Source organism: Siphateles boraxobius, unplaced genomic scaffold (assembly GCF_051911475.1).
Source record: "Siphateles boraxobius isolate OS27281-9 unplaced genomic scaffold, OSU_SipBor_1 41, whole genome shotgun sequence".
In the NCBI taxonomy this organism is placed as follows: domain Eukaryota; kingdom Metazoa; phylum Chordata; class Actinopteri; order Cypriniformes; family Leuciscidae; genus Siphateles; species Siphateles boraxobius.
Genome location: NW_027509042.1, coordinates 9,245,425 through 9,269,739, shown reverse-complemented (window position 1 = coordinate 9,269,739; position 24,315 = coordinate 9,245,425). Strand labels below are relative to the sequence as shown.

The window sequence follows — 24,315 nt, the reverse complement described above, 5'->3', positions numbered from 1 at the left end:
GGCATATAAATGTCATTCTAATGGATAAATATAAAATAATGTTATTTTATAATTACATGTAATAATGTTAATATTATTAATAATGTTAATATTAAAAATATTTTTGATAAAACAATAATTTTGGTATTAATATATATATATATATATATATGTAGATATAAAATGCAGCTTTTCCCATTTATCTAAATTGACCCCAAATTCTTAGGATAATAGGGTGATCGATTTAAAAAACATAATACATGAGTATAATTTACCTAATTCTAAGATTTCAGTGTATTGTTAAATACTACAACATTTCATTTAATATTTTTTTTTATTATTGTATTCTCTGTCACTCAATATTCAGCATTCTAAGTGGATTTGACATTGCATCTGACAGGACACTATGAACATTTTTATTTTATTATCAGGATGAGGTCATGCAAAAGAAAGCATATGACAAACACAAAAAATAACAAATTATTTTGAAGTTTTTTCTATTTATTTATGGAATGGGGTAGCCATGTGGATTATGCACAGTAATCATTTTTTCACTCTGAAGTAAGTCTTTTGCCAACAAATAACATCTTTGAGAATAGTAAAAATGTGTGCTCAAAATGTAAAATTAAAATGTGAAAATTAAAAGAACAAAACTCCAAAAGTATTCGCAACAAAATTTAATACTGTGGTCTGTATAAGAAAACAACAAATGAAACACTATCACAAACCACATCCTCTCATATCAACACTGGCATATTCATAAACAGGCAGTTTCTGCTGCATTTGGTCCACTAAAAGAAACCAAAGCTAATTAGATCTAAAAGGGGGGCGATAATAGAAACATTAAGTAGTGTTGCTGAAATGCACAGAACTATTTTAGAATAGCTTGTAGATACAAGAAAAACAACAAACATAAATATAATGAAAAAAAATGTTGGCAAAACCTCAACAAATCCAATGCAGTAATCTCAAAGAAATGGCATTGATAAACCTGGGCAAATTTTAACAACCAATCCAACGTTTTCACACTCAGTGGGCAAAAGTACGCATACCAACCGTAAAAATCTATTTTTATTTACACCATATTATCAACTGTTGCCATGATATAACATTGCGCTAACCTCATCACACACATACAGAGAGACAACTGCAGGGCGTATCAAATGTGGATCAGGTTTGGACATGTTTCTTCTATTATGCATAATTGAAATGGAATTAAATAGAATCCGAAACATCTATAGACAGATTCTGGCTTGGGAGATTTTACAAAAAAAAAAAAAAAAGAAAGAGTGGATGGTTACATTCCCATACTTAATACGGAGATATCAAGCTGCCATATTTTCCCCTAGAGAGCAAAACAAAATTCAGTCTGCAACTCTGGTGCAAAGCCAGCCACTACAGGTCAGGATCAGACGCACGATGGGAACACATCCTTGATGTAGAACATTGAATTTGTGCATTTAATAAAACAAAAATCATATAAAAGAACTTAACCTTATAAATTCAGACAGTCTGATGTGGTCACAGAGGGCGGTACTAAAAGAGGAGAGCACCCATGCTGCCCACTTCACTCTGTTCTTTCACAAAGATCTCAAAGTATTGGTAGATGATTGTGACGGCCAACAAAATTCCAGTTCCTGAACCGATGGCTCCCAGGAAGTCAGCCATGACTGACAGACCCCCTATGCACAGGCCTCCAAAAGCTGCAGCAGTGGGTATGTACCTAAATGAAGATAAAAAAAAAATTAAGTTATTCCATATTTGACTCATTGCATCTAATTAAATTTGAGTGCTCTGCATGTTTTACCTGTTGAGTTCATGGACCATAGAAGTTTCTCTGTGTCCTCTCATAACCATCTGCTGTTCTTTCAGCTGTTTGGCGACCTAAGTAATGCAAAATTAACATATAAAGCCCTCTTAAATCAACTGTGCAGTGTAGGTCTGTGTGATCAGGAAGCAGGAATAGCCTAACGCGCTTACATCTTTAGCAGAGGATCCAGACACCTCAATCCAGGTCTTAGAAAAAAAGGCACAGGATCCCAGCATGAAGATGATGTAAATGATGGCATGAACTGGATCATCCAGAACTGTACCAAAAGACTCTGGGGGAGAGAGGTAGTAGCACAGACCTCCTACTGGGTAAGCACGAGCTGGCCCTCCACTTGAGCTATCCTGTTAACAGAAACAAACACACACATTATAGGTGCCCCAAGTATTTTTTAAATAATTTGTTATACAACCCAAAGAGTCTGATAAGCAAGCTAAAATGAGCAAAATTCGTCTGGTCATGTGATTTCGAAATGGCAGCCTCTATGATGGCAGACCAAACAGGTGCAGATTAATTAGTTTTCTAGGCCAGATAAAGTTTGATCTTGTATGTGTGCATAATTTAAAACAGTGGTTCCCAACTAGGGCCCACCAGAGGGGCTTCAGCAAATATAAAAGTGGCCACAGAATGACTGACAAGTACTTAAAATTATTAAATTAAATGATTATTACTATTAGCATATTCTAACTGTAATCTAAATCAAAATGCTAAATTAAAAACACTTAACAAGGATGAAAACAAATCATATAGAATCATTTTTAAACGAAAAATAACTTTTCAGACAACGCAAATATTTTAAAGTAACAAATAACTTATACATGGTCACTTACCGACCAAGTCCCCAGCAGATTGACCAAGAAGTTCCCACTGAAGCGAGTGGAGAGCATTTGAGATATGACGTAAAGGTTGGACACCAGTGCAGACTGCAGGATGATGGGAATGTTGGAGGTGTAGAAGAGTTTGATGGGATATGTGTTGTACTGGCCACGGTAACGTGCCGATTTAATAGGGAGGTCGACTCTGAAGCCCTGTGGAACAAGAAAAAATATATACGTAGTTAGACTCTGATAAATGTTGTCAGCTAATTCGGATTAGGATTTGAGCAACAGCGAGACCTTAGCAAACACCTCCGTTAAACAATCCACTAACCTGGAAGTATATGACTACAGCAAAGACGAAGACTGTAGAGATGAGGTTCATGAGGTTGGGCAGGTTCTGTCTGTAGAAGGCCTCTCTCAGAGCCCGTACTTTATCAGTACGAGTGGCCAACAGGTGGAACAGAGCAATAATGGCTCCCTCAAACTCAGTACCTGAATGTACACAAAGAAAAATCAGTCAGCATTACTTATGACACCACAGAATGTTTAAAAACAAGATACTTCATCCTGAACACAAACCTCTTCCTGTGTTGACTGTGGTTGGGCTGAACGCCTTCCATACGATTGTCTCACAGATGTTTGTGGCAATGAAGAGAGAGATACCAGAGCCCAAACCATAACCCTTTTGCAGCAACTCATCCAGCAGCAACACGATCAGACCGGCCACAAACAGCTACAGAGAACAGATCATCAACATCATTAAGTGATCAACTCTATACAGAGCATGCAGACCACCACTAAAGCAAGGTGTTTTCAACAGAAAGGATGAAGCTCTTCACAAAATGGAGCACAAGATAAGACTGACAAGATACAATATGTTGATCAATCAGTTTGTTTATATGCGCTCATTTGCATAGATTGGGTTAGATCCGAAAGCAAACAGATGAGATTTACACAATGCCTACATAGGTCACTTCATTAGCTAGAGCGAAGTCTTGTGATTTTACAGACAACTTAACAACCACCAGTGTCATCTAATAACTTGATGTGAGATAAAATAAATAAAAAAATCCACAATAAGGTAAAAATAGATCAAATGTTATTTTAAAAGTTCTTGTCTACGATAGTTTCTAGAATGAGGAGTACTATAATTAAAAATGCACACGATACACAATATGAAATGACTGAAACAGAAAATGTGCATTATCCATTCACAATCCTATCAGGAGATTCAGTCAGACCCAAATGCTTCTATAGAAAAGGTTATCAGCTGAAAAATATACTTACCAATATATCAGTTTATCATTCCTAAAACGTCTAATTATTTCAAGCACCTGTCGATATAATAGAGAATAGAGAGAATGTGAATTAACCTGGATGATGATGAGGAGGCAGACTCCCGCACCCATCTCTGAAGGGTCTCCATACATGCCAGTCATAACATACACAATAGCCTGGCCAATGGTGATGATCATGCCAAAGACTGGTGGAAAAATCTCACAGTTAGATATCTTACAGAAACAATCTTACAAACATTAAGATGGGTTTTCCACAAGCATTACTGCAATGGGAGCTGCATTAGACATTTCTATTACTTTCAAGCAGTGAAGTAACTTAGCTAAGTATATCAAAGACCACAGGAAAGATGTGCAACTGGTAAACGATAATGCATTATTATAATCTTGCATTGTTGCAAGATGGCAGAGCCTGAAGGGGTGTATTTTACAATCAAAACTGGTCGACTGTAAATGATCAAATTAATAGAATAAATGAAGTAACTAAATAATAACATTTTAAGTATTATTTTGGCCCGTCATTCAAATATAATAATAGAATTAAATGTTGAGTTCCACAAATGCACAATCAAAATCAAGGACAGGACTCATATAGTGTAAAAGAGAAAGGGTTGCCTTACGTTTCTGAGCTCCGTTGAAGAGCGCTCTGTCTTTAGGTGTGTCTCCAACTTCAATGATTTTAGCTCCAGCCAGCAGCTGCATGATTAGACCAGACGTCACAATAGGAGAGATACCCAACTCCATCAGAGTTCCTGAAACACACATTTTTTAAGCTTTAATTCAATTGTTACTCAACTAATGGTTGGCCTATTTGGGATTTTGCAAACGCAGGATACCAATATAAAAATAAAAATTATGTGTAACAAAATTAGATAATATTTACTCTAAATTCACTATATGGGATAATTTTGTATAATTAATTGACAACTAAACAAATCACAGTTATTGGCAGATGTTGATGGACTTACAATTAGCATGGGTGCTTAAAATCATTTAAGCAGCACTATGCAGGAATTCCGTTTTTGTCAAACAGTGATCCCTAGAGTCGCTGTAGAGTACTTGTATTTAACGTTACTGTCGTAACTCACGCAGAACGTGACAGTCTATGATCTGCACTCACGGCCTCTCCAGTCTCCACTTTATAATAATAAAGTAGCCTACCGCGTTAGGCTAACCTGAGCCTAAATGCCAGATCAATAAAGTTACATCATGTACGCATTATTTCATAACAATGTCCGTTATGATGTTGTTAGACATGATTATTGCAATTTATCATAATAGTTTGCAAATTGCGCTCATTTAAACTATTTACAACGTGTAGGCTTCTTTATGTCCTGATAATTATGTGAGATATTGACAACTGTTCTCATGATAATCGCAGGAATTTTAACAGTGAATGCCTGAGCGAGTAGGACTCTTGTCCGGTTCCTTGCGCTGTCAGATTCTAGTCAGCTTTTTCTAGACTCTTCCGACCGCGCTTTCTTCGTTTTTTTCTCCATTCTGAAAAGGCAGGTCTGAAATGTACTCGTGTCTGACTCCTCGCTCGGTCAGTCTGCCGTTTCCTCTTTCTCTGTTCCTCCGACAATGCTTTCCTAGCTTTCTGCTTATATGCCAGTTTAGCCATGACAATAGTTGTTCTTATAGCTAGCTGGATCTGGATGGGGGCGTGTATGCATGTAATGTGTGCAGTGCCGTAAAGCAATTAGTTACATTGCGAGAGCTGAAATCACGCGATACTTCCTGACGCTGAGGCCGGCGGACCGCCGGCCCAATGTTGCAAGTGCGGTTTTTCCACTCACAGGCACCAGGAGGGGGGGCGAAATGACCACCATTCAACCCGAAAAGAGTCATATAACCATTCCAATAACTCTGAAGCTTTTCAGTTAAGCTAAAAAAACTGCATAGTGCTGCTTTAAAATCCAATTATAGAATTATGAGCAAATTAACCAGCCAACAATATTTGATTAAATCATTTATCTGATTCAATCACTGTCTGACATTGCTGATTCAGGTATACGCACCTCTGTTGGATGCAAGAATCACTCTCATCCAGTAAAAGGGATCTGCTGAGTCTGAAGACATGATTCCAAAGAGGGGAATCTGGAGGACAGATTATATGAGATAATTTAAACCAATAAAAACATCAAAAGATGGTAATGTTTGGTTTGAGATGTTTATAAATGCACAAGAATGATTTGTTGATCATCAACAGTTTACAGCACTAAGAGCTTAGGGGTTGACAGAGTAAACATACCTGGCAGCACACCAGAAAGATGAACAGGGTAATTGCGGTCCATAACACTTTTTCTCTAAACTGAATCTGTGGTGAAGAGATTCAAAGAGTTAGTATCACTGAAGTGCCACAAGAACTATTAATGCAAGATGTTGAGATGAAATCTAACTGCATACCCTCCTTTCTGGTTTCTGGATCTCAGGTAAAACCGCACAGAATGGCTTTATCACCTCCAGGAATTTAACTGAAAAAGAAAAGCAGAGCACTTGTGTTTACAGTTATTTGACCTAACATGAGAAAACAAGACAATGATACTATCCCAGGAGCTCTTGGGAATTCAGACGACGTGGCTTTAGAGTTTTTGGAGGTCAAACAAGTTGCTTGAATCTCTATCTTGCAACGTCATCATTCAGTCCAAGAAGAAAACCCTGACCCAAATAACACGATCAAAAACCATCTGTCCACCAAATGCATGCATTAAACTAACACAAATCACGCTACCATACACAAAAATGATTATTATCATAGTTGGCAGATTTTTATGTGAAGTTAGCGTTATATTTTCACACACCATGGTTCTAACGAAATTACTTGAGTGCAATTTTACAGGTTTACAAAACAATCATCTTCTAAGCAATGAAATAATAAACAACAAATGCATTTTTGACAAGGCTAGTTTACGGAGCTAACGTTAGTAACGTTAGCGTTACTAGCCGGGCATAGTCGCTTTTAAAAACCAGTGGAATTACAAATTAAACCAATAAAGTAACATTTTAAACGACCAAATAAAAGTCAAACAACGTGTTTCTGTGATCCTAATTATAAAACAATAAACAACATTAGATTCTGATAGCAAAATACAGTTGCTAATGTTTAATGACCAAATAAAAACTGCGGCTAACCAGTTATTGTTAAAATACCAGTTGTTTATAACTACAGAATGCATTGCACTACTTGTTAATAGACTGAAAGTACAGTAAAAACGATGAAGACTCACTGGCCATGGTGTTCCTCTGATGACGGTCCCAAACTAGCGGTTAGCAATCACCGGTCAGTAAGTAGCTCTACGAGAGGAGCGTGTTCAGGACACGTCATCACCCAGAGCACAGAGATACACGTCAGTGTCTGAGCCACAGAAATAGTGGGTTGAATGGAAAATGAATAACTGGAAAGGGCGGGATTAGTGGCCCGGAAGTCGTCTCTGATGCTGCGTAATAAATACGTAGGCATGATGATAGTTTGCCGTTTTATCTTTTCACGCAGTACATCAGTGGATATTTAGGTTTCTCAGTGTGTGATTTGTTTACACGTGTATTATTGTTCGAACAGGCTTGAGGTAGTCATGTGATAAATGTGACTTTTCTCACAGTTATATAATCTTTGACACAATGGCATAACATACTGTTCTAAAGTAGCCTAGAGGTTGCTGGGATATATTTCTGTATGCATTCCCGGAACAAACTTTTGTTTATTGTCTATTTAATGTGGGCTACCTGAGATTTCAATTCTTTTAAAGGAGATTCTGCTTCGTGAGCCTCCATGCGCCCCCTTGCGGAAGAATATCTCAAATCACTTGATTAGAATTGTTGAATTATGGCACATTGCAATCAGTGTTGGGGAGAGTTGCTTTTAAAAGGTAACGCGTTAAAATATCGCGTTACTTCTTAAAAAGTAACTAATTGCATAAAATAGTTACTTTTATGGGAAATAATGTGTTTCGTTACTTTGGCGTTACTTGGGCTGTGCTCTCATGTTTGTTTTTTTAATAACAAAAAAATGCAAACGTTATTTTTTTGGCAATTGTATAGGCCCTTTCACACCAAAAGTGAAATAAATAATCCTCAGGCGGAAGGAAGAGCAAATGTACATCTGTACTTTACGGATAATAAAGTGAGATTCAATTAATTAAGTAGGCTAATGTGTTATATTTTATTATTACAGGTTTGTGTAATATTGTGAGTTTGCATTCAACTGTTTTATCCATTTTTAGGAATACTGAATCTGTTTTTGTGCAAGTGAGATGAGTAAATGCATGCTCACATTTAGTAGAACTGTACAATGCATCATGATTAAACAGTGCATACAACACCTCACCTCTGTACCTCACAAACGATTTGGGGGACAGAGCTCAGGTGTCAGTCAATAAATGGGAAAACAAAGTACCTTGTGTTACTTATTTTTAAAAAGTATCTCAGATATTTTGTTGTAAATTTAAAAGTAATGCATTACTTAACTAGTTACTTGAAAGAAGTAATCTGATTACCTAACTTGCGATACTTGTAATGCTTTACTCCGACACTGATAGCAGTTTCTTTTAGCCTTTTAATTGACTGTGCTGAGACTGACGAACGTTTTGATGCATTAGACAAAGTTACTCAAAACTCAAACTACTTTCAAAGAAAACATTTAATCCAACGTAATATAATTGGTAGTTTACATATAATGGCAACAATTAAGAAGCACACAATATTAATGCTTAAATCTGTGTCTGAGCAACGTAACTGAAATCACCGCCAGGGGGCGTCCCTGCACTATTGATTCATGAAAAAACCTGTTGCGACAAGCACTCTACTGTTGAATCATATAGGTGAGAGTCCTTGAACAAATAGTATTATGAACTATGGTACTAATATGTTTTTTTTTACAATCATACCACTTATATAATAATGTTTATTTGGACATTTAGGCCTCCAATTATATTACCATTATTTTTATATTATATAATACTATGATTCATTTTTAATATAGGCTACATATTTCAAGTTATATTTTTGTAATTTATAAGATGTAAGTAATTCACCACAGCAACATTTAAAACTTGATAGTTCATTTTTTAACCATCTGGGGTTCTTCGTTTACCAGTCACACATGGACCTTCACGGTCATAAGAGACCGGACCCCTAAAATAAAAATATATTTTTTTCCAGTAAAATCAATTAAATGTTTTTTTGTTCAATAATTTTTTTTTTCTTTGGTGTTCTGAGAGAATTCCAGATAATAATTAATATTTATGCAATAATTATGTTCATTTTTTTCCCATTGAATATAATAGAAAATGTGTATATATATATATATATATATATATATATATATATATATATATATATATATATATATATATATATATATATACATTTTCTATTATATTCAATGGGAAAAAAATGATCATAATTATATATATATATATATATATATTTTTTTTTTTATTTTTTTTTTATTTTTATTAATGCTGTATTTCAGGTTAAATTAGAGACTAGGCCTATGGATTTTTTTTTTTTTAAATCAGATTGGTGCCATCTGGTGAAAGTAGTGAGCATAATTATCATGCAGTATCATATTGTAACAAATAGATGGATTTACAGCTCTCTGTAGAAAGGCTTGTGAATTTTAGTTGTTTCGAACATATTTGCCTATTTTTTTCAGGTTGTGGATTTTAACATATAATAAGAGATTCTCAAAGACTATTTTTGTCAAGTTTTTTGTTTGTTTGGTTGGTTTAAAATTATTTTTTGTACAATTCAATGAACAGTAACTCTTATTCAAAATTGGCAACAGCAATTATGAACAAAAAACTAAAATAACAGCAAAAGTATAATCATTATCAAACAGTAAATGGAAAATAGGATGATATTTAAAACACTTTTTTATCTCTCAAATTTTTTTGACAATTATTATACTTTTGCTGTTATTTTAGTTTTTGTTCATAATTGCTGTTGCCTTTTGAATAAGAGTTACTGTTCATTGAATATGTAAATAATATATTTATAAATATATATTTATAATATATATATAAATAAACTATATTTACTTATTAATCACATACTAACTGTATTTGTAACTAACTGTAACTGTATTTGTTTTTTTACATATTCTCACATTTCTCTGTTACAGTTTCACCAGTGTCATATTTCCCTGTGTGTGTATGTGTTTGTGTGTGTGTGTGTGTGTGTGTGTGTGTGCGTGCGTGCATGTGTGTGTGTGTGTGTGTCTATTTTGCAACCTTGATGGCTTACAGTCTCATGCTTTCATTGCTGTGCTTTTTATTCCTTACATTGATGAATAATTGCTTTTATTTCACACATTTCCCAAAATTAGCTTTTGCAATGACACACGTTCATTTGTGTGTGCGTGTGTTTTTGTGTGTATAAGTATGTGTGTGTGAGAGTGTATGTGTCTGTTTTCCACTCTTGATGTTTTAGAGATTCACCCCTTCACTGTTGAGTGCTTTTTTTCTGCATCGAGGCTGATTTGTAGATTGTACGCACAAAAAACTCTGAATTTTCATATTTTTACCAATTTCCCATTCATTTCCTAAGGGCGGTCATTTATGACCGAAGGTCCCGAGTGTGACTATTTTTTTTACGACCACTTAGACTTTTCAAATCATGTCCCCAATTTTTTTGTGTGTTCATATACCAAGTACCATAAAAGTCACCAAGTTGCGTACCATTCCGATGAAGCTACGATTTAAAAAAAAAATATAAAAAAAATTCCGATCAGAAATGACTGAAGAACCCCAGACTGACAATTTTTCATTATTAAAAACCAATTCTAGTTCATCAAAACAGATTTGTTGAATGGTAATAACATGATAATTGACAGGCCAATCTGATCTGACACACATTATCACTGAGCTGTACTAACATTCACCAACCGGGGAAAGTACAAATGAGCGAGCAGAGAGAACACATGGCCTTTTGCTCAGTACTTTATACAGATTTATGTACACAGCGGCTGATTCTCTGGTGTGCTTGTTGTTTAGAGATGTCTGCGCTTTAATAAAGAGATACTTGTTCAGAATGGTTATATAATGGTTAGTGAACTGTGAGATAACACAGAGGTGAGGCCAAGCAAATACCACACAAATCACACATTCTTTTCTCCCCCAAACTGGTTTGTTTTCTTTTAAATCTCAGTGTCGTGTCATATAAGGGGAAAAATGTCATTTAGCACTTGCTTTAGCAATTTTTTTGTTTATATGTGTATATATACCTCTTGTACATTTATTATAAATGAATAATATTTCAGCCATGTGGAAGGATGTGGAATCTGGACTGAGAAGAAAGCAGCGTGATACATAAGCAAAACGTTTGTTTTTTACGTAGGCCTTCCGCTTCATTTATTTTTGTGGTGTTTGCATTTCTCAGTGAGATATGGTCAATTTGAGCTGCTATTTTCATATGCTGTTGACATAACGCAGGATCAAAATTCTTCAGTTGCTAACTGTGCTGAGAGTTAAATGATTTATTTTATGGTTTATGTGACATTTCCGTTGGCTCATGCGACCCACTTGGGTTTGCTGGGCTCCATCCGTTTTTTTTGGCGAAGTTCATCTCATTTATTAAATGCTCAGGAAGTGAACTGCCTGTTCGCATCAGTTCTTCAAAAGTGTTCTTAAAAGCACTCAGTACAATAATAAGCATATGTACACATACATAGCTGGACGTTATTACTTAAATCTTTCCTCATACTTTTCAATCTTAATGAGCTGACAGGCTAATTACAAAATGCCACAATTAGTCATCTATCTATCCATCTATCTATCTATCTATCTATCTATCTATCTATCTATCTATCTATCTATCTATCTATCTATCTATCTATCTATCTATCTATCTATCTATCTATCTATCTATCTATCTATCATCTATTGAGGTAGATTTTCCCCTACGCACCTGACTTAAGTTTACCTGGGGCGTCTCCAGTCCACACCCAAGTTGACATTTGCAAAATTATACTCAGGTGAATTGACCTCTGACCTAAAGAGTAGCTATTCTGACCTCATAAAATGCCAAGAATTATAGTTACCTGACAGCAATATAACCTTCCTAAGAGTCTCACACTGAGTCGAATCTCACACATCTCGTTCATTTTTACACTAGTACTTGGGAATAAGGTCTCTAGTGTTCCACTAACCTGCTGCACATGTGCATTACAGACTCCAGACAATGCCTTGTCTGGCGAACGAACGAACGAACGAACAAACGAACGAACGAATGAACGAACGAACGAATGAATGAATGAATGAATGAATGAATGAATGTATGAATGAATGAATTGCCACGTCAGAGATATGATCCCTAAGCCTTTGATGAGGCATGACAAATTTGTTTAGAGGGAGTAAACATATGGTTAGTTCCACATATGCTCAGACTCACACACATGATCACGAAACACTCATTCTCTCTGTACTGCCTATAAACTACTGCATGCATTGTCATCAAATGTCCGAGCTGTTGTGCTAATTTCTATGTGTTTCAGATTAGTGGGTTTTTTTTCTTTCTTATATTTAGATACTTCTATAAATACTGTCAGTGAGTTAGAGAGGCGTCTAATGAGTCAGAATGTGACAATGTGCAAACACACATCAGGACAGCAGAGGAAAGAATGCTACAGTAGACAGAGCACTTTACAAGTCAACGGATTCCTAAACCAAAGAGTGCAGTATTAGAATCATTTGGGAAGTCAATACATCTTTAAAATTAGTTCTAGTCCTATTTTATTCCTTCTTAAAATGGAAAGTGCACCAGCACCCAAACTACTTTCCGCTGAACTATTATTCGCAGCCTCTGAATACCTTGAACTGGACGCCAGAACACTTTACAATTGCTTGAGACATTGTTACATCATCCTTGTTACATCAAGGCCATACATCCCAATATATGGGAGTGGCATTATAAATCTTTCTTGGCCTGGATTTCTCTCTCTCTCTGACTGTGGTCATAACCAAGGGGCATTCATGACCTATACGGCTGGCCCTGTCAGGGTGTGTCTTTTTTTTTCACAATTGTTTGTCCTCTGTAAGTTCCTACAGTGTTAACCTGTATGACGTGATGTTGGCTATATGGATGAGCAGTGCTAGTGTCTTTTTTCCCACCTGTTTGAATGTATCATATGAAGAACAAACTACACAAACACATGCTTTTGATGGGACTGGAATGGGATGAAATGTTGATTTGCATCAGGGGTAAAGTCGATGAAGTGACCTCTACAAATGACCCTGCTATGACATACAGGATCACGGATGCCCTTGAATTTAAATAAAGGTTTATTCAGTTTTTAGACTTTATATTTATTCATAAATGTCTTATTTATTAGTTATTTGGAAAATGTATTTTTGCACATTTTATTTAAAAAATTTTATAATCAAAATGATTCCAATTTTAATACAATTTTGTTCTTGTAAATTATATTTTCAGCATAATAATTTGGGTGAGATTTTTTTTACTTATAAATGTCTTATTTATAAAAACTTATTTTATGAATTTTCCAAAGTATTTTTTAAATAAAATCTACATAATGAAAATGATATTAATTTGATTTTTAAATTGAATTAAAAAAAATATATTTCAAAAATATTTCAAACTATGTGAGTTTAAATAAACTTTTCTTTATTTTATTATTTATTTATTAAATTTATAAATGTCTTTTATTTTATTTTATGTATTTTTATTCAAGCTAGAGAATTGTCCCAGATTTGTCTTTATCAAAAACATCTCACACTGGCACTTGGGAAGTTAAATATAACAGGATGGTGCCTTACAAATTAAATATTTACTAATGTGTGTGCGACCTCAAAAGGTATGACTCAGTTCGCAAAAAAAGACAAAAGATACAGAGCAATGCTTTGCCCTCACAATGGTCTATTCTTAGGAACACAGAAAGAACAAAGGAAGAATAGAATGAATTGAACAAAAACTGAGCACGGCTGAGTACCTTTAATGAGCATGCAAATGTAAACTCTTCGATTGAGCCAGCTCCGTACTTGAAAACGGTAATTATGTAAAGTGAACATATCACATATCCCCCATATGTTTAAGATTGGGGATGAATTCATTTGATATTTGCCTGACATTTTAAAGGAGGTGTAATAAACGTTAAGTAGGCCAACACATGATCCCCAGTGCAAAAGAAAAGAACTAAAAATATGCTACTGTTCTGTTGCCATAGCGATTTCAGTATTACCAAACAGGTCCGTTACCATGGCAATCCCCAAGCTGGATAAAGGGTGATGCTGAAATTTTCATCAAACAATCATTCAGACAGAAAAACAATCCCAAATCGTATACACGCATTGACCCATTAGCATTTTCATTGGCACTGACACACTACTGGATAAAGACACACTGGCCCTCATCCACGAGGTTACATCAAATCACTCCACTAAGACGGAGGATAAAGCAGATAAAACAACCATACAGAACAAATGATTAAACACTCACTGTCCTCAAAGCCTATAAAGCCCATCATTTGGCATCGGAAGCCATGTTTTGGGCCAGCTGGACCACAATTCACCAAATCTAGCACAATAATATGAGACATTTATAAATGAAGTCCAGTTGAGTGTGTGAAATATTACTATTCAATATACTAAATTATTCCTTTGATGGCAAAGCTACATTTTTAGCATCATTACTCCAGTCTTCAGTGTCACATTATCCTTCAGAAATCATTCTAATATTCTGATTTGTGCTCAAGAAACATTTATTACTGTTATCAATGTTGAAAACTGTTGATTAAAACCACCATTCAAAAGTTTGGTGTAAGTTTTTATTTATTATTTTTTTAAAGAAGAAATGTATACTTTTATTCAACAAGAATGTATTAAATTGTGTCATTAAGGACATTTCTAATGTTACAAAAATGTCTTAATTGAAATTAATAATTGAGCACCAAATCAGCATAAGGATTATGTGACACTGAAGACTGGAGTAATGATGCTGAATATTCAGCTTTTCCATCACAGGAATAAATTGCATTTTAACACAAGAGACACAAAAAACGTAGTTTAATATGTAATAATATTTCACAAAATTCCTGTTTTTACTGTATTTTTGATCAAATAAGTGCAGCCTTAGTGACCATAAAAGACTTCTTTCAAAAACATAAAAAAACTAACTTAATTATTCCACATTTTTGACCAGTAGTGTACGTATATGTACTCTTTAATGAACCCTCCCTGAGAAATATTCACTGGAGTAAAAAGTGTGACAACATACTCCTGTCTTTTGAAGAGTACGGTTGATAATATATGTCTGTTTTGCATGTTCGTCATTGTGTAACAGTGATCCACGTAACACGTCTATTTGTAACTGAGACGAGCGCCTCAAACAGCCAGTAAGGAGGATAAGGTCTGGCCACTGGGTCAGGACACCTTGCTTATAAGTTTTACACAGGGCAAAACATTAGCATTCTTAAAACTCGTGATAATGCAGTGATGTGGTTATATCTCTGACAGCTATGAAAACTACATGACTCAATATCAATCAACAGATTACTATGGGTAATCACAATAATGCTATAGAAGAACTGCCTTCAATTGATTTTAAGCTAGTTCAATTTTAATAACATCCTTAGTAAAGACCTTAAACATTTTAACCAACTTCATTCTTTTTATTTCACTATTCTTAAGCATAACCAATTAAAGATCAAAACTGGCATGATTTACTATAACCGCACACCTTGCTAGAGAACATAATAATAATAAAAGAAAAACAGCACAAGACCAGAATTTAACACAAACAAGTTTTATTTTTCCTCCAACATACCGTGTACAACAGATATAAGATAGAGGTATCTGAACATGTCAAATAATAATATTTATTAATATCATTATTGTAACAAAAACATGGAATGTAGTTTTGAATCTTTTTTTTTTATTTCTTTTTTTAATTTTCTTTTTAGTTTATTTAGGAAATATGACAAATAAATAAAGCTTTATCATAGTCTCTGTATGTCAACTAACTATCTGAATATAGTTCTCTCTTCACAAAGGGTAAAGGTGCAACGGGACGGTGCTGTAGAGCGACAGTTAACGGTATTCCTTCCCCCCCCCTACTGTTCCTTCATTTAATAAGGAGTGTTCGGAAGCTAATCAAAGTTCTGGAACCTTCTCAAGGAAAGAATACGGGAACAAAATCAGGTCCTTCTTTTGTAAATAACGGTTTTATATTCTCAATAAATAGAACGAAAAGGGGAACCAAAAAACACACCAGGGGAGGGGAGTAAAGCTACAGAACACAGAGGAAGCCGATCATGTGACGTTTCAATGTTAGCCTCTCGACCCTTTTTTAATCCTCTACGCACACAAAAATCAGAAAACAGACACCAAAAACAACTGAACAGGTGGAGTTTTCAAGAACTGAACTGAGCTGAACATCTCAAGGGACTGAAAGAATGAGGAATAGAAAGAAGCATTTCCCCATTCAAACTGTTTTATAGTGCTGGTTTAATCTGTGCCGTGATCCTCTAGTTGGGAAATGATGGTGATGAGGTTCTCCAATCCGAAGATGTAACCGCTATCCTGGCCCTCGTGGACAACACTATCCTCCCCGTAGTGCCTGCAAGTGGTGTGGGCAAAGTCAATCATGCGTACGTCTACGGCCGGGCCGCTGTCTGACCTTCCCACGTGTCGCACCCCTGCAGAGCCGCTGGTGCCGCTTCCACCACCGCAAGCACCGCTGATGCTACTGCTGCTAGCCGCACCTGCACCGTGAGGGAATCCAAAAGCACCTCCCTCCTCTTCTTCTTCCTCCTCCTCTTCTTCTTCCTCTTCCTCATCTTCCGAAAGTCCATCCTCCGGGGAATGACGTGATCGCGGAGGGTCTCCGTCGTAGATTATTAAGAGCGAGCTGGAGTAAAAGCGGTAGCTTTCGCAGGCCTCCAGGGCCGCCTGCATGTCTCGCAGCCTCCGAAGCACCGGAGACAGGAGCTCGCGCCTCAGCCGTCTCCCGTCGTGGAAGAACTGAAAGATGGCCTCTTTGAAGCCAGGCAGGGTTAGCTTGCGGCCGTGGTACTTGTTCATGAACATGAGCTGCCCTGTGTCTGAATGGTACACCTGGAGGAAAGCAGAGGAGTGTGTAAATGAAATATCGCCTTTCTAATATTTTCCTTATGGAATCACGTTTGAGAGCTACGCTAACCTGCATGCCACAGAGGCGCACTCCGATGCTGGCGGATGTACTTTGCTGACACTTGCGAATCTGCATGGCCTTCTTCTCCTCAGAGGCGTCGTCCCCGTGCTGCCTCGTGCCCATCTTCAGATCGAGCACGCATGGAACCGTGTAGCGCCACGTCAGGTTCTCTAAAAGGATGAATTCTGATGGGAGGTGCTGGGTTAAGGGAAACACAGATTCTCCTTTCTTTTCTATAAATTGTGCTATACAATTAACCGTTGTTTTTTGTTGCATGACAAAATGCTTTTGCTTTTATTTTCCTTAAAATTGTCCTAACTAATTGTTTGCAGACAAAAGAAGCTGAATAATGATTTCAAGCTTTATAATGTAAATTGTTGTGCAGTGAATATCTATATTTTTTGTTATTTTGAAGTAAACATTGGGTAAAATAGGTGTTTAAACTATGATGTAATATTTAAAATATGATACTTTTAGTGATTTAAGGGAAAACTGAAAACTAATAAACTATTTAAAATAAGATGAAATTATTAATTTAAAGCCATTTTTGTATAAATATAATTCTTATTTGCCATCATTAATTTGTATCACACATTTATGTATAACCATAATTTATAATTATATATTACCATCATTTACTTTTCACTGGCAATAATAAATATATATATACTGTATGTATATATATATATATATATATATATATATATATATATATATATAAACTCGCACTACTGTTCAAAATATTTAATGTTTTTCGAAAGAAGACTCCTTGCTCACTAAGACTCGATTTATGTGCTCAAAAATACAGTAAAAACAGTAATATTGTGAAATAAATATATTATTTGATTGATTTTTTTGTATTTAGATACATTTCAAAATGTAATTTATTCTGGTGATGGTGAAGCTGAATTTTTAGCATCATTACTCCAGTCTTCAGTGTCACATGATCCTTCAGAAATCATTTTAATGATTTTTCAGTGATCAAGAAAGATTTCTTATCATTATTATTGTCGACAGTTATACATTTTTGTGGAAACCATGATTTTTTTTTAGGATTCTTAGATGAATAGAAAGTTCAAAAGACCAGCATTAATTTGAAATAGAAATTAGTTGTAACATTATGGATGTCTTTACTGTTTTTTTTTTATTATCAATTAAATGTGTAAAAATAACTAATAAAAGATATCTTACTGGTCCCAAACATTTGAACGGTTATATACAATTGAAACTCGAAAAATATGAATAGCGTGCAACAGTTCATGTATTTCAGTAATTCAAATTAAAAGGTGAAACTAATATATTTTGTATATATACCTGTGACTATATACAGATGCATGATTATACTTTTCAGAGGGCTGACATTTCTGTATTTAAAACCCTTTTTTTATTGATTTCATGTAATATTCTAATTTTCTGAGATTTTGAATTTGGGGTTTTCGTAAGCCATAATCATAAAAATTAAAAATTTTGCATGATATTCTGATTTTGTGTGTGTGTGTATATACGTATATGTGTGTATATAATAATCTAGCTAACATCAGTAAACTAGACAAGACCAATCCACCTTTGTTGTTTGTGGCAGCACTTAAGGATACTGTATTGGTTGCGGTGTTTTGCGTTCTCCTTCATCCTCTGCAGATGTTGTTGGTGGCACTTGAGGCTCCAGGGGTTGTGCTTGAGCTGAGGGCCGGCAGCATTGCTCCCCTCCAGACTGTAGTAGAACACATCGGCCTGCTTGAGCCACTCCTCCTCGCGTTTCACACTGCAGGGGTGAAGACAGAGGAAGGTCAGACAGACAGACAGATTAGGGCTAACTTGCTGGATCAGACTACTTGTTTGGATGAACTCAACGTGTTTTTTTATAGATCTGAACAAACACCCTAGGACCCAGAACATCCAAATAAGCTCGAAGCAATATGCAAAAAACATTCAGAACAACTTAACAACCACATAGCAAAATCCTGGATTCATGGCGGCTTAGGCCAAGAGTTCATACACTGCAAATATGTTTGACCTTGAATATTATGATGTTGTTATCTGATTATGTTATTATCTGAATAGGATAATGAAAATTATTTAATGCTACTGCGACATTCCCGTTTGCTACAGCTCCAATAAGTGCATTTCCTTCCGGTTTTACAGTGGAGTGCTGTATGGAGGGTTATTACTTATGATTCGTAAAATCCTAAATCCCGCACGGAGAACAAATGCCCCTTATGTGCTCTTTCACCCGTTCCCCAGTCACACAGAGGTCACTTCTAATAAGTCACAAAGCTACGCTGGTTACATAACCCCTTGCTAAACTTTGGCTCAAAACGCACATTTGCACCAGTCCGGCTGCCAGGAGCTGAGAGTGCATCTGCTCTGCCCAGCTGGGTGTCCTGTGGGTCAGTGCGCTCAGCGCCTCTTCATGACGACAACGACATTACGATCGGTCACATTCTCACTGAGTCAGACAAGTACTGAGCAGAGCCATTATTACAGGAGAACACAGGCAAGTATTATTCCAGAGATGTGGGGTGGTGTGGTCTAAGTATTAAAACTTCTGCTAACTGTAAAGCTGCTGGTTCGATCCGCAAGGAACAGCACATGATTTGTCAGCATTTTGCCCTTGAGAAAGATTCTGAACCTCAGCGTCTGGTAAAAGCCTTCTAATATTTCAGCAAGGGTTTAGCACACATCACATTGCTTTATTTCAGGGGTTCAAAATTGAATAGCCACAAAAATACAAATCTATATAAAAGAAGAAATTTAAAGATTTCATCTTGGATTTGAAATAATCTAATGATGCAGTGATCATGCAAAACTGCTACAATGTTGTAGGTGGTTGTCAGGTTAGTGCTATACGGTTGATAAGGTGATATGAGTGGTTTTTAGCACATAGTTAAACAGCTGTTAGGGCGTTCTGGGTAATTGCTAGAAGGGCTGAACAATTAAGGGGGAGAAAAATTCAATTGTGATTTTTCTCAGAAACATTGGGATTTCGAATTAATGCATATTTTTAGGACTAAACATTTTGGCCAAAAAAATATCAGTATAGAATATATCAATATAACTAAAAAACTATAATAAATATTATTATAATGATTACTATTATTAAATAAAAATATTAAACAAAATAAGTATAACCACTGTTATAATTTCACTGTAAAAAATAAAATCACGCAATAAAAAAAAATAAAAAAAGGTACACTGTAAAATAAATAAAAAAACGTATAAATATACAAGTAGTGTTCCCACATTCATGACATAAGTGACCCAAAAACCACAGCAGATGTACAGATGGATTTATTTTAGATAGAGCAGCATTTACTATGAACCAAGCCGCTATATTTAATTAACTTGCAGCCCTTGTGATTTAATAGCACTAAGGCATATCAGCCCTACTTGCCAGGTGGTTTAATGATATCTTCCGCTAGCGAGGACGTTAATATTGTTATAGTTTTCAATCTGGGTGTGAATGGGCCTTAACTCGTCAATCCTATTTTCTATGCATCTATTATGCATATTAACAAGCCTATTGCACAATCAACGGTTACCGTCCCCTTACCTCTTGTCCTTATCCTTCCGAGTGTGTCTGGACCGGTCCTTGCTGTAGCCCTCATTGTCCAGCAACATCTTACTGACCCATTTTATTTTGTTATTGGGATCCAGGTCGGCCGAGGGGACCACATTCTCCAGGTCCCCAAGATCACTGTGCAGAGGGTACGCAATAAGACACAAATTCCCTTCCTCGTCCTCCTCGAAACTCACCGATACCACACCTGTAGAGAGAGGGAGGAGAGAGAGAGATAGAATAGAAGACGGAGAGGGAGTGAGAGAAAAAAGAATGAGGTCAGAGGTGAAACCATAATAACTTCACTTTAGCAAAGAAGCAGTAGTCAGAGTTCCGAGCTTAAAGTTAACTGTCTGGGAAATCTTTAACATCTCTTACCCACTTCTCTTTTTTGCTCTTAAAAGCTCCCGAGTCTTTAACAAAAGCTACTGAGCCGACAGCACGGGCTGGTCCTAACCTGATTGGAATCACACAATCCATAACAAACAAACAAGACAGAAATACTTAGAACAGAAAGAAGGGGGGGGGGGGGAGAACAGAAAGAGGGGGGCCGGAGCGAGAGAGAGCGAGAGAGAGAGAGAATAGGGCTGATGGCTTGGAAGAGAGAGAAGTCTAGGAAACAACAACAGCCAATGAACAGGAGCTGTGACTTCACTGGATTGGTTCTCTCAATCTGTCATGGCAAACCGTAAGAAACGTTTACGCTCAATCAGTTGCCACACAAGGATGAAACCAGCCCACAAACAAATGACAAGAGGCTTAAGATATGATGAAACCAATACTATTTATTGTCAAATATCAAATCATATCACTTCATGACTCAAATTCAAAACTGATATCATCAAAGCATCAGATAAAACACAATGAACCAAAACCTGGGAAAATCACAGAAGAAAAACTTGGATATTACAAGAATGACAAGAATGTATTATGAACCCGAAAGGCAGTCCCAAATAGTCTAAAATGTATTAAGAGACATACATGAGGTATTTGCATTGAAAAATCAACAAATAAAATATATATTCTGAAAGAAAGAAATTACTACCAGGATGAATAATAAAACATAAATTCTAATCGATTTTTGCGTAGATTTTATGCCCATTATTTTCAATGATGATTCCCATTGACCTCCTATTAATCTAGTATTTTAATGCATCAAAGTAAAAATATGCCATACTTCTAATTTAATCTGATTTAAATAAAAATTTATCAAAGTCAGGTCAAAAATCCTAAAATGTATAGATTTTAATCATACAAGTTCCATCAGCTTTTTTGCATTATAATAAACAAATGTACAGTATTGTAATGACACCAATGCCACAATGCAAAAAACACCCAAAGTATCACCTAGATGTTTAATTCAGAACAATTAAACAGGAAACAATTCAGAGAAGTGATAAATGCACTGATGCAGTAATTTCCTACAATTCAAAAAAATAAATGCATTTCAAGACAGCCAAAACAACCACAAAGATTCTGTCCAAGATTCTGTTTTCACACCACACCCATCCCTCAAACTCACTCAATAAAAAAACAGATGCCCTGCACACTTATCACACTGGAAACCAGGGCATTTAAAGTGCAGTGTGCATCTGCACTGCAGTGTGCATCAAAACAAGGCAGTAAATATTTTTGAAAAAAGAGACAGATGGACAGAAGCGAACGTCTGCTGGTTGAACTTGTCTTTCCAGGGTCTTCCTCAGGAATGACAGCAAAATCTTGATACCACAAGTGTGTGGGAGGCAGTCAATGATGTCATATCAGCCGTCTTTTGGTCCAGGTAGAAACATTTGTCATTTGTGCTTATTCTTCAAGTCTGGCTGGGAAGCATTCCAAATTCAGCTATTCATTCTCAAGCAAAACCCTGATACCTAGGTGTTCGCGTTAAAAAAGTACAGCATCGCCAGCATGTAATAACTTACCTTATAGGGTAGGTTTACCTATCCGAAAGGGATCTTTACAAGGATAGTAATACACCCAAACATTTCGATACATTTAAACATGACTTTCTTACTTCCATAGAATGGTAGTAACTATTCACGTTCATTATAATAATAATAATAAATACAATGAATGTGACAGAAAAGGGCGTCTCTTTTTCTGTTCCATGAAATAGAAAGTCATAGTGGTAAAGAACAACATGAGGTTGAGTAAATTATGACCATTTTTATTTTTTGGGTGACCTGTCCCTTTAAGAATTGATGATATTACAACAGCGCCCTCGTGAGAAAACAGCGTTAAGACGGAAATACAGCAGAACTGCTGGCCTTCATTTAGCATGAAGCTGTTTTTTTACACTCTAACAGAACGAAAGATATTATATTGTACCCCAAAGACACTTGTGAAAGAGAAAGGAATAGCCTGTATAGACATAAAACCAGAATAATACGTCGCATTATTACTTACCTCTATATTGCGGTGTAAACTTCCGCATAGCCGCAGGGAGGCTCTTGTAAAACTGGTGCTCCCGGGGGATGAGGGGCTTGCATATCGTCTGCTCCCCGAAGCGAAGCACACACGAGTGTCCCCCCACCTGGTGCACAAAGGGCTCAAGGAGCACCCCTTTCCCCATATACCCCTGCGGCTCTGTCTGCATCCCCTCGATGGCTGGGCTCATCCTCCGGGGGCATTAGACTCTCACTCCTAGTCCAGTTGGACACCACAAGACGCGTAACGTTAGACGGTTAAAATGACGAGATGGTCTCTCTATATTTCTCTCTGCCTTTCGTTTTTTCTCTCGATTCACTCTATCGTTTACTCACGATCAGCGATGTAATCTCAACCGTGCAGTAGAACACTGCAGGACATAAACAAAAGAAGCCGGAATGAGGAAGAAAGACGACACGACAGAAAAAAGAGCTCTGTGTTTTGATTCAAATCCTTTCTTTTATGACACGGGTCATCTACTTTGTATCTTTCTTGTTTAGTAAAGTGCTCTATATTTGTTCAACTGGTGAAATATTAGGGATTACACCGAGAAAGAGCAGTTTAATCTCCTAAGTGTCAACCACCTTCTCTCAGACTCTTCTTCTACTGACACCGTAATATCTCACCGAACTGAGAAAATGTCAGCGCTGCATCACAAACCCCACCTCTAATATCAAACTGGCCAATCAGAGCGCCGGAAACGGTGTTGGGTGGCAACCAGTGGAGAGGACAAAGAGTGATGAAGGGTGGGGGAGGGGAGGAAGTAGATGGAAAACAGTCTGGGGTGGTGGGGGTGAAGCTCGAAAGCAGCTCAGCCTCAGCTGTGTTTTTCTCTCTGTGTGACATGGATGTCTTAGGGAAGCTGGTGAGTGCATACGTTAAGGCACTCGCTAGGGTCACAATACGAAAATGCGGAAAATGCAGCTTTACGAGTACGGGGAATTGAAAATGAACTATAATAAACTAGCAGATAACATTGACATGGTCTAATATTCTATAAAGAAAAACAATCATTTTAACAATATAAACAATAGTTTTTATGTGTAGCCTATATCGCTTTTCACTATACACATGAGATTTGCAATAGGCTATACAGTATCGCTTTACTTGAGTAGGCTAAATGCTGAAAAAGTTAGATAGACCTACTTATAGTTTAAATATTTTGGATTATCTAAAAAAAAATAAAGCAGTTGAGATTTGCTATAGCATCAATATAGTCCGTCATTTCATATATGTTCATATTATTGTACAGCAGCAGCATGACTT

At 36.3% G+C, this 24,315-nt stretch overlaps 2 protein-coding genes across 2 annotated transcripts; both read right to left on the bottom strand.

Annotated features, from left to right (window-relative positions):
- Positions 1-462: 462 nt before the first annotated feature.
- sec61a1b (SEC61 translocon subunit alpha 1b) lies at positions 463-7,329 on the bottom strand. The gene is made up of 12 exons (XM_077198152.1): positions 7,151-7,329; positions 6,330-6,397; positions 6,175-6,240; positions 5,942-6,020; positions 4,541-4,672; positions 3,999-4,108; positions 3,205-3,358; positions 2,957-3,117; positions 2,638-2,835; positions 1,960-2,151; positions 1,787-1,863; positions 463-1,702 (listed from the first exon to the last, which is right to left on the bottom strand). Exons 1-12 carry the CDS (start codon positions 7,155-7,157, stop codon positions 1,516-1,518), a joined length of 1,431 nt encoding a protein of 476 aa, XP_077054267.1. The 5' UTR covers positions 7,158-7,329; the 3' UTR covers positions 463-1,515.
- Positions 7,330-15,664: 8,335 nt separating this feature from the next.
- Positions 15,665-23,681, bottom strand: ip6k2a (inositol hexakisphosphate kinase 2a). Its single transcript, XM_077198151.1, has 5 exons — positions 23,029-23,681; positions 20,617-20,830; positions 18,662-18,828; positions 17,076-17,251; positions 15,665-16,990 (listed from the first exon to the last, which is right to left on the bottom strand). Exons 1-5 carry the CDS (start codon positions 23,237-23,239, stop codon positions 16,382-16,384), a joined length of 1,377 nt encoding a protein of 458 aa, XP_077054266.1. The 5' UTR covers positions 23,240-23,681; the 3' UTR covers positions 15,665-16,381.
- Positions 23,682-24,315: the final 634 nt, after the last annotated feature.